Below are 11,189 nucleotides of genomic sequence, written 5' to 3' on the forward strand. Positions count from 1 at the left end.
TCTCTTCAGATATGCTCGTACAGCCTTTGCACAGCAGAGCCAGGCCTCAAAAGGCCTTTTGGTCTCGGCCTCAAAGAATAGTAAATACTATAAACCAGCCTTCTTTGGTCATTAGTAAACACTCGCTAATTCCACTGTGTAACATAGCTTGTTTTCTGCAGAGCACCTTGCAGTTGTAACACAATGATCATGATTAAAAGGAGAAAAAAAAGAGGTTGAATGCAAGATTTTTCCCTTTCTCCTACCTAGATGATCAGCAGAAATTTCTATAGCATACTGAGGTCCCTGAGGTAACCCTGCCCTAGCTTCCGAACCAGATGTGACAGAGCTGCTTCAGCATAGGGCTAATTATTAGCCTGCAAGAGAGAAGCGCTGCTCATTAACCTCAGGTGCAGCACTGTGGTGACCCAGCTCTACTGCTGTCAAGGCTGTAACTATCTCTGCATGGTGCTGCTAGGGTGGTTGTCTCTGTGCTGGGTGTGCTTAGTGCTCCCTGTGTCTGTGCATTTGGGAATCCTGCTTTTTGGTAATAGGAAAACTTGGAATCAGATGTGATTTAGCTTTGTAAAGTTATGACCGGAAAGCTGCATATCGGTGTTTCAATTTCTTTGCTGCTTAACTCGCTGAGAAAAGGGAAAAGAGACAGATTACCTCATTCTAAAGTTCTACAGTTCAGGAAGTAATTCTCATACATAATTATGACCTCAGCATAATAATGTGAGAATTGAAATTTGCCTCAGTAGCACCTAAATCACTTCACTTTCCTTATTTCGTTAGACTTCATTAGAAGATAACCATTGCTGAGAACAAGAAGTCAGCCATGTAAAAAGAGTTCAATACCTACTAAGTATTGTAGAGATAATGACATTAGCAAACTTGCCTTAATATAAAAGCATTTCTTTTTATCTGTAGAGATGACTTTGTTCAGATTGGGAAAGGAGCCACAAACAACACATTTGTAATCCGGACTGTAAATGTAGGTTTGACCTTGCTTAAAGTTTGGGATATGGAACACAGTGGAATTGCAGACTACGTCCCTCTCCCTGTGCAGCATGCCATTTTTCCTGAACTCGTAGATGTGGTGGTAGGTGATGTCCTCTGTTTGAGTACATCGCTGATAAACCAAGAAGGTAAGCGGCACTTCAGTCGCTGTGTTTTTGCAGCTATATAATTTGACATCAGTGTGACTCTTTCTCATTCTCAGGAAAGCTAAATGCATAATTTATGACGTTTGTTCAGAATCAAATGTCACTGTTCTTGTTAATGATAAAAACAGGTTTGATCAACTCCTCTAACTTTAATTGTACCGTGCAATATGTTGCTTATATTGAATTCGTGAGTATCAGACTGCAGGCATTTCCATTCTGATAGCTTGAAAGGCTTGGTTTTTATGGGAATCGTGCAGAGTCAGGACCGTTGAACTTCACTCGCTGTATTTGATTCTTAGTATGAATGGGCTTTTGTCAGAGTAACTGCAAGTCAGTGTGGTGTTTTGCTACCAGCCTTCCGCCACAGGTGACCCTAGAATCGGGAAACTGTGTGCTAAGTAAAACCGTGCTGCCTGTGCAGTGGGTACCTATAGACAGACACCAATGTGATAATGAGATGCTTTGGTTAGCATAAATCTGTTGAACAGTGTCCAAATGGTGTGTCTTCTCAGGCCTGCCAGGCGTGTGGAGCTCCTCCTTAAGCCGCGTTCTTCAGGTCGACTCCAAGACTGGCGCAGCAGTGGCGAGGGATTCTGGCGTTGTCGCTGTCTATTACGAGATTCCTGGATTACTTAAAACGTACAGAGAGGTGAGGCACTGTTAAATCCTATTAGAACTGCTGAAGCTTATTTGCTTCAGGAATGTACTCTATGATTTTTTTTTTTTTTGTTATAAATTCTTTTTACGGGAAAAAGTATTAGAAATGCAACTGGTTGGAAAGTATTTTGGTATGTGCCTAATCATCTGTGTTAAGGTGGATAATTTAGCGTAATTTTTAGCCTATACTGTTCTTATATTGTGCATTTTGATTCCTTTGCTTGGCTAAGTTGTTTCCAGATGCTAAACAATTTTTTGAGTATGGCTGCTTTTATGAATGAAGGCTCAGTGCAGTATGAGATGCCAACAAGAACTTTCTAAAGTGTTGCACCATATTACTATGCGTCACTGATCACAATTACTCAAATTATTTTGTTTATCTACAGTGCAGTCGTACTGTTGACACAACTCACTGTATCAGCTAACATAAGCATTAGACGTTCTTTTTAAATTAAATTTAAACATAGGGCTTTATGCCTATTAACGTATGGGGGGTTGGGTAGAAAGAAAAAAAGGTTTTTACTAGCTTAAATGGCCTTGAAAGGCAGTTTCTAAAATTAGACAAATGTAGGATTTCTTCAAGAGAGAAAAACGACCTCTTGGAGTCTTCTCTTCTGTTACACATACAAGAATGTCTGCATTTTACAATCAATCCAATCTGGTTTTGCCTTAATTTTTATTTGTTAAAAAAGTTTTTGGTAACAATGTGCTTCATCTTTTTTCAGATACTCATTAATATACCTCAGAGGACTACAGCAATGCATGGAAGTGGAGTGAAAACAAGCTTACAAGGAGTTGCAGCCTCAAAAGTAATAGTTTCAATTGGGGAAAGAAATACAAATTTGAAAGGTATGATGAAAAAAATTCTTTGTGAATTGTTTATTGCATATTTGAATATTCATGATAGGTGGTTTTGGTTTGTGTTTTGGGTTTTTTGTTTGTTTTGAAGGGTTTGTGAAGTTGGTGTAGCAAGATCTCTATGAACCTCTAGTGCCTTTCCAGAATCCCCGGAGCTCTAGAAGACTTTTAGGGCCGTTACAGAATTTGGAGAGTGTTGTGGGACACTATTAAGATTTCACAACTAATAAAATTGGTAGATAATAGAAGTGTCATTTTTGATCGTATCAAAAACCAGTTAATAGGCAATCAGCTAATTGTTTGCTTACATGTTTAATTCCAATTGCCCTCTTGAAGTTACTATTTTTTCTTACTGAGCATGTTTGAAGTACTTACCATCCTTAAATTTTTTACAAATCAATACAAAGATTAAGCATCATATTGTGTCCTGTATTTAATAAGCTGTATTTTGTTTGATTATAGTTCCTTTTAGTTTTTATCTTAACACTTAGCACTTGTTCAAATAGTATGTTATTGTGCCTTATGTAAATCAGCTTACCAAAAAACCATCTTGCCAGATACTAAAATACAAATTGAGACTCCCAGGATCTCATCTAAGTTATTCAACAGACACATCTGAGCTGAAAATTCTCCCTAGTTCATTGTTTCCTCTAAATAAATTATTTCTGTGGAAGAAAACCCATAACATGCAAAACTTTCATTTGCTGTCTCTTTGGGATTAGACCTGAGATAGGACAGCTGTCTATGATTTCCAGCTATTTTAAACGATTTCAGAAGGTGGCAGAATAACCTGATATTTCAAGCCATGGTTTTGCTTTCAATTAATTAAAAATTAATTAGTTATAATTCTTTTCTAATCAATTAATTAGAGATTAATTTTTTCCTTCCCCTAGGGGAGTGCTCGCCTGCTCAGATTGAAGCCATTGCTGAATTACAACCGCAGTCCATTATCAATTGCCATCTAGATTTTAACAATGATGCATTTGACTTCCCCGCACGTGATATTTTTATAGCAGAACCTGGATTTGATGCAGTTTCGGGTAAGGCGAGACAAGATGCCACACTCCTGGCAGACATTTTGCATTCTGCTGCGTTATTTTAATTGGCGGGAGGGGAACAAACTTTGATACATTTTCTGACTACAGACTTAGGTTCTAATTTTGCACATTACTACTCGTTCATTTGTAGGTATGTAGGCAGTCTGATGGTACCTTGAGACTGCAGTGACAGTAATGCAGAATGTAGACGTTAATACCCTGGGGTCACGTACTTTACAGAGCTAGCAGCTGCCAGCTGAACTGTACAAAAACTAGATTGCCTTGTATAGAACAATTCGGAAAAGAATATCAGGCCCTGTATTTGTTAAACTACAGAAGCAAAACACTTCCTCCTTCAGCTGGTACAAATTGAGCACTCAGCTGACAAATACTCCAAACTTGGGTTGTCTCTGCAGCTGTAAACATCTCGTGGCTCTTTTAGGTGTTTTCTTGCTGTATGTCAGTGCCTTTTTACTGTATACCTAAATGCAGTGAAAGTTAAGACTAGGGATAAGAGAAGCAATTGTGAGTTTTAATGTGTGTCTACCGAGGATCTCTAGATTTCACCAAATTATTCTCTACAGTCAAATATTCTTTGTGTTTGATGCTGGCCTTTTAAAAGCCCTGCCACTGTAGTTGTTGCAGTATAACTAACCTCCGATTAAAATGGGGGAAATACTGTAAATGTGAAAATTTGGTGAATGTAATACATTTTGAATTCTTTGTATTCTGCAACTTAAACATTTCTGGAATTTATCATGCTTTCTAACTTACCTGCACAACCCGAGTGCTGTAATTTCTTATGAAAGGTAGAATTCTTATGTATCGCCAAAACAATATGTATTGGGACTTGCAGGGAGGGGAAATTACCAGGTACTGTGGAAATGGAAATAAAATTGTGAAACTCTACTACTAACATGACTTTAAAAAGAACCAAAATACCATGGACTGCATGGAAATAACATTAATTATCTGCTCGATTAGTCCCTGTACCCATTGTATAAAACACTATTATACCTTGCATAATAGTGGCTACCTCTGTTAATTCGTTAGGGAAAGAAAATAAGGGGAAAACATGTACCTAGCAAGTTCTGCTTGTTACTTATGCTTTCTATCTTCCATACGGGGGGAATTTTTTTTAGTATCTTTATTGCTAATAATAGACAAATAGGTCCCACAAGAGACTAGAAACATGGTCAGTATCTAACCTTTAAGAAACTTTTATAAATAATAAACCATGTCTCCACAGAATTGGTGATGGTAACTGACTAAAATTGTAACATTAGGTGAAGAGAATATGAAACAGGATGTTAAATTTTATTTTCAGTAAAGCCTTTTTATCGATATTAGCATAAATGTTATATTCAAAGTGGAATTGAGTCTCACTGACGTATTAAAACAAAATGTGACTGGAAACTGCCATTTTAGTGTTTTTATCATGATATTTAGTTTGGGACAAGAAGTAACTTCTGTTGGTTTAGTACTGGGATTGCGATGCTTGGACCAGGAGACACATTGACCTGTTCACCTATGCACTCCTGATCCTGCTGTTTGGTTGAATTTTACCACCTTTTTCAGCTCTTCTCTAAAGATGTCACAGAAATCTCGCTCTGCATGGAGAAAAAAACCCATAAAGATGAGCAATTAACAGTCAAACTGCTTCTATTTCTATAGGGCATTACACCTGTTCTATCACAATGCACAGGCTCACTGACAAGCAGCTGAAGCATCTCAGCATGAGTAAAACTGCACTCAGAGTTACAGCTTCAATCCAAGGCAGCCACTTCTCTGGGGAGCAGATCAGCACCGAGGTGCCGTTCAATCCTGGGTTCTACGCTGACCAAACGGAAATGCTTTTAAGTAATCATTACACAAGCTCTGATGTGAAAATATTTGGTGCCACTGAAATTCTTGATACCCTGGAGGTGAGTGTGTTGCTGGAAAGTACCACAAGGCAGTTGAAAGCATTTTGAACTGTTACACACAGCTTTCTAACCAAAGGCACTCTGTGCCGCCTTTACCACATCAACATTGTTCCCGAGATGATTTGGAAATAGTCATCTTGGAATGTATTCCTCCTCGGTTTTCACTTTTCTTTTGGGGTAGTAGAAATGTGTCAGGCTCACCTGTGCATTGCTGAAATGTCTTAAACAGCTCGCAGGTGGGGAAGCAGAAATTCTGCCTGATCTCTAGCAGCAGGGGTAGGTTCTCACCCACTTACTTGCTTGATCGCCCGTGGTTCACATAGCCCAGTAAGGACTGCTTTGATTTTTGCCTGTGTGGGGTTAGCCCAGGCCCACAGAAACAGCAGTAAATAGGGCAACCTTAGCAGTAAATGAGTGAAGTGCTGCAGGTGTCACCGTGAAGTTACAGCCAAGTCTGACCCCTGCTTTGGCGAGAGTTGCTCTGTCTTTCTGTGGAATAACGTAGTTCTGATGTGTGGCCTGGAAGATGAGGAATGTGCTGTGCTTTCTCAAACGGCCTGTTTCAGGTTGGGTTTTTTCCCTCGGCAGGTGAAATGTGGGTCACCAACAGTGAAGGCATTTGAGAAAGAGAAATCCTACGGGCTGCCTAGTTATGTAGTCTACACCGTTAGTCTGTCTGATCCAAGAGTTTCAAGCCAGGGATCCTTATCAACCACTCTAACCATCTCTAGTCCTATGACTGACCAGTCTATCACTATCCCAGTGACGGTGATTTACTTGACTGACAGAACCAGTGCACCGATGAGACGTAAGTTTACCTGTAGACGTCGTATACCAGAATAAACCTCTAAATTCCATTAATGTTCATGAGGTTAAAAAATTTGGTGTGTTAAAATCTGAGCTGGCAGCTAACATTATCATTGACTTGAATACAATTACTCATCGTGACTGAAGCTGAACATACTTTCCTTTTGGGTAAGCCCAAAATACTCTGTTGAAGTTGGCATAAATATCCCAATGCTAAAGTATCTGAAAATCAATGGTTTGGCTCCGCTTTTTTTTACTCTCAAGCATGCCTTGTTATTTTGAAAACAGATTAGCATTTGGGGGCTGAGAAAGTAAAGAACATGCTTAAGACGTCGTATATCAATGTCTTAAGCTGTTATTGGTAGATTTTGAAGACTACATTGGAAATAGTCACTAGAATCAAAATCATACTATCTAAGTTGATTACACTTATTTGCTATAAATAAAAACCTCCTTTTGGCTATTTCAGTTTGAGTTAAGAACTGTTAACTCTTAAAGCAGATTGGAGAAGATGCTCTTTTAACTTAATATTGTCTCCTCTTAATCGATTCTACAGATGGAGCCAGTCTATTCCAGCACTTTCTTGATTCTTATCAAGTCATGTTCTTCACACTTTTTGCACTATTAGCAGGGACAGCTGTTATGATTATAGGTAAGAGAATGAAAAATTGCAGAAGTTGGGGGTTTTTTTGCATAATTTTTTCTTACAATGGATTAGCTGTAAGATATACAGGAATAATTACCGGGTGAAATTATTTTGTTGTTTTGTTGTGTGTGTTTGTGTGGTTTTTTTTACAATGTCTTGCAGCCTATCATGCAGTTTTCTCACCGAAAGAGCAGCACAGTCACCCAGCGTTTACCCCAAGGACAACTCCTCAACACAGCCATAACAGTAAGCAGCTGTTACCCAGTTATAAGTGAATTAATTGCTTAGTCCAGCTATTGCATTGGAATTGAATGTGGGGAGATACGACTATGAGAGAGCCTGTGTACTGGATTATGTTACAACAAGCACTGTGCCAGTTCCTAGGAAATCTGTTCCCCCACTCCCCAACCTTCCCTTTACCCGTTGCTAATTCTTTTGAAACCCTTGGCCAGCTTCAGCCACATTGGAAGTTGGGAATGGGTTAGAAGTGTAAGAATTGATGCAAATCACCAGTTGGGTAGGGGGGAGAGATGCACAATTTTTCTGCTACTGAGGGAAAGTAAAGCAGAGCTCAGCTGCTGATACAACGTGTTCATGCGACATCAGATTAGCCACAGCGTGTGCTGCATCCTGCGTGCTGCAAAGTACTGTCAGCTGGGGCTGTTGTAAGGACAGGGAAGGGGAAATGTTGTGGCACAAAGGACACAAGTCTATGGAAGACTTTGTTCTGTTGCTCAGTGAACAGTTTGTTCCTTCACTGCTTTGATCTTGCAGTCACGTATTATATTTTTTGACATCGTATTTATTCCCTGTTTTACCTATTTGTATTGTTGCAGAATCAAACTCTTTCAGAAATATGCAAAAAATACTCATTCACTTGGAAGGTCTGCAACCAACAGTGGCTAGTAAAACAAAATTCACGTTTTTATAGATGTATTTAAATTATGGTGAGCTGTGGTCCTGTTTGTAAAAAAACATACTTGACACTTCAGATAAGATAAGGCAAACTCAAACTGAAAGTTATTTGCTGAGATGAAATGTGTTGTGCCACCCTCAGAAGACTTAAATCAATTCTTTAATTAAAGTCCTTAATAGGAACATCTACAAAATTTTGATACTTAGAAGATGTCTTTTCAACAGGCAATAAACTAAAGGAGTTATTTCCCTTTGAATGGATCATTAGACTTGCTTGCCAGGTGTTCCAGCAGATGATCAACAGCAGTTATTTGTTTCTTACTACTTCTACCATTCCCAAGTATGATTGGGGGTTTTTTCTCCTCTTCCCATGTGTTTTAGGTTTCTCTGTATCACCTGGGCTTTCCTTCAGTCCTCAGTCGTCAAGCAGGAAAACAAGCCCATCATCCACGCTCTGGAGCACTGACTATGGTTCACGTTAGAGACAGCAGGACTCCTCTTCATGCACTAGGGCTGGAAAATAATAATAAAAAAAAATCGGTGCCTTTAACAATAGCAAATTTAAGAACTTTCCCAGTTTCAATATAATTCAAGTCATCTCTTGAATGTAACTAGCTTCATAATTTTTTTTTTTATTTAGAGCTCTTTGAATTTTTTTTTTTTATGTCATTGCTTCAGTTCTCTAAAATTTATTTTATCTGCCGTTTTATGCTCCGTTGACAAGGATGGCTGGACAAAAAGCAGTGTTTATGCTAAGCTAACTACTTTCTTGCACTCTTCAATCAACTGGAAGTTATGTCTAAGTGATAGTGATAAAAAATTATATTTAGTTTTTGCAAAAATTAACTTTCTTTTTAATGAACTTTTTAAAAAAGGGAAATAGAAAAACAGGTCAAATATGAGCCAAAAATATGAAGGATTGTATATTTCAAAGAACTAGTTTTTTATTTTGAGTTCCAAAGACTCAGGAATGTACTGCACTGATAAGTGTTCTTACGTTTAGCCTTACAATGTGATGCATCACCATAATTTGCTGTTTTAACATTAGGAATGCTGGAACAACTGTGAATAATTTGGAGGGTTTTTTACGACAACAACAACAAAGAAAAGCATAACTCTCTTAGTGTGGCTTCCTTTGGGTACAACTGCAGTATTCCTTTCTTGTTACTGTAAGCACTTTTTCTGGACTGGGAATGTGAAAGCATGTGCCTTCTAAGAGGACCTTTCTTCTGGTAGTAAATATTTTTCTTTGAAGGCAATTTATCTTACCTGTGTTCTGACATAAATATAATACATTTATGTAGGTCATTTCAGATATAGAAGTACCTCAATAGAAACTGAGCCTCCTTTTATTACCAAAAGTCACCCTGTGCACTGGAAAGTAAGCGGCTTATTTCACACTTAGAGCTGGTTCAGTCTGCTTGTCTCTGATACAGCCAGAGCCAGAACATGCACTTAACTGTACAGTAAGATGTTACTGGTATGACCAGACTTTGGAATATTTGTACCATAATATCCAACTAATAAGCACTCATTTGTAAGTCTGGAAAATACAGCGTAGCACTTAATTGCGGAACTATTAATGTGGGGTTTTTTGGGTTGCCTTTTTGGTTTTCTTCTTGACTGGCTAAGACACACAGATATAAAATGCACAATTCCGGGTACATCAGAAAGTGCTCAGCTAAACCAGTTGATCACAGCGTGCTCAGATGTATTTTGCTTTCTAAACAAGCTGGCAGTGAGCTATGCTGGCTGGAACTTTTTTCCAAATTAATTTTAAACAGAGGAGAAGAAAAACTTGGTTCCAATTCTTAGTCCTAAAGTACTTCCCTGAGGAAAAAAAAAAAAAAGTATCTCAGTTGAAATCCTTTATTTTGAGGATTATAATCATAGTAACTTTTCATCCGTAAGCAGTATTTTGCAGCTATCAGATAACGGCTTTGTTTACCTATAACAAGTTTCACAGTTTTAATTCTGAATAATATTGTGGCTGTCTGAACTCTCCTAAGGACCATAATGAAAGTGATCGCAATTGTTCTATTTCAAAGAACAAAATATTTCATGCAGAATGTATTGTTTGCAGAACTATGCGGGCAGGTAGAGGAATGGAATGCAGACACAATTTACGGTATACAGTTTTGGTTTCAGGCAGTATTACAAACAAATCACATTGTTACATGTTATTATATTGAGATTTGTGTAACTTATGGGCTAGTTTTGGAGAAGCTGTGCCTTACATGCTAGTACTACTTAAAATTGACAATTTGGATGTAAATAATAATCATTTGTATCTGTATTATTTAATAAAGTTTTGTAAGGTTCCTTTAGTATGTTGTTGATGAATTTTCTTCTGTTTTAGCTATTTGGAATTTAGCACTATATTATTTGTACTTCACCTCCTGCAGCCCTTCAGTATTTGCAGTCATGATTTTTACATTCAGAATTTTCACTCTTGTTGACAGCGTAATGGTTTTAAATACTTTGACAATTTTTTATCTAGTATTTGTTGCCAGAGGCTTTCCCCAGTTTTCACTAAGCATCTTCAATTCCTGCTGAAGTCAGTGGTGAAGCAGCTCTTCATTTTCCAGGTTTGTTCAAACTTCCTACTTTGTTCATTTGGGGTTTTAAGGAAAGACATCATCTTTCCCCAGTTCCTTTCAGAGAGAAATGAAAGGGCTATGAGTATCTCAGTGCTTCAAAAATACTTAAAGGAAGGGTTTTACCCTCCTATTCCTTCTCTTTCCTGTTCAGCCTACCAGTCTGGCACTGAATGTCCTGAGAAATGAACTGCTCCAAGCGGTGGGAGTGCTTCGGCAAACACCCACGGTTTCTTTCACCTCTTTGGGCAAGTAGTTGCAGTCTCCTGGCATGCGTCTTCATGAACTATGATCTACCACAAGCTAGAGCTAGAGGGGAGCCAAGGAAAAAAAATACTAAATCTAGGAAATAGGGAGCTGGTATGGCTCAGGAACCAACCTGCTGCAGGCCTTCAGGGGCTTGAGTCATCTGTCCGGTGGCCGCTGTGTGGGTGGGATTTGGGGACACACATTTTTCTGAGCATGTTGCTGCCAGTGTAAAGATCAATTTTATTTGGGTTTTTTTAAATTAACAAAAATGAAGTTTGGGATTTTTGCATTTAATGCCGATTTTTTTTTTTTCTCTATTCACTTACTGCTTGTTCTGGAGTGTTTGCTCC

The 11,189-nt window shown here is 38.4% G+C and overlaps 1 protein-coding gene across 1 annotated transcript in view; it reads left to right on the top strand.

Moving 5' to 3' along the window:
* The window catches only part of NUP210 (nucleoporin 210), a 65,312-nt gene extending 54,994 nt beyond the window's left edge, over positions 1–10,318 (top strand). The window contains exons 32-40 of the mRNA XM_075762676.1: positions 913–1,130; positions 1,661–1,797; positions 2,531–2,654; positions 3,557–3,703; positions 5,375–5,625; positions 6,214–6,433; positions 6,989–7,084; positions 7,241–7,324; positions 8,375–10,318. Of these exons, the coding sequence (XP_075618791.1) occupies positions 913–1,130; positions 1,661–1,797; positions 2,531–2,654; positions 3,557–3,703; positions 5,375–5,625; positions 6,214–6,433; positions 6,989–7,084; positions 7,241–7,324; positions 8,375–8,475 (1,378 nt within the window). The 3' untranslated portion in view covers positions 8,476–10,318. The remainder of the gene's footprint in view (positions 1–912; positions 1,131–1,660; positions 1,798–2,530; positions 2,655–3,556; positions 3,704–5,374; positions 5,626–6,213; positions 6,434–6,988; positions 7,085–7,240; positions 7,325–8,374) is intronic.
* Positions 10,319–11,189: the final 871 nt, after the last annotated feature.

This window comes from Balearica regulorum, chromosome 10, assembly GCF_011004875.1.
Source record: "Balearica regulorum gibbericeps isolate bBalReg1 chromosome 10, bBalReg1.pri, whole genome shotgun sequence".
NCBI classification, from domain to species: domain Eukaryota; kingdom Metazoa; phylum Chordata; class Aves; order Gruiformes; family Gruidae; genus Balearica; species Balearica regulorum.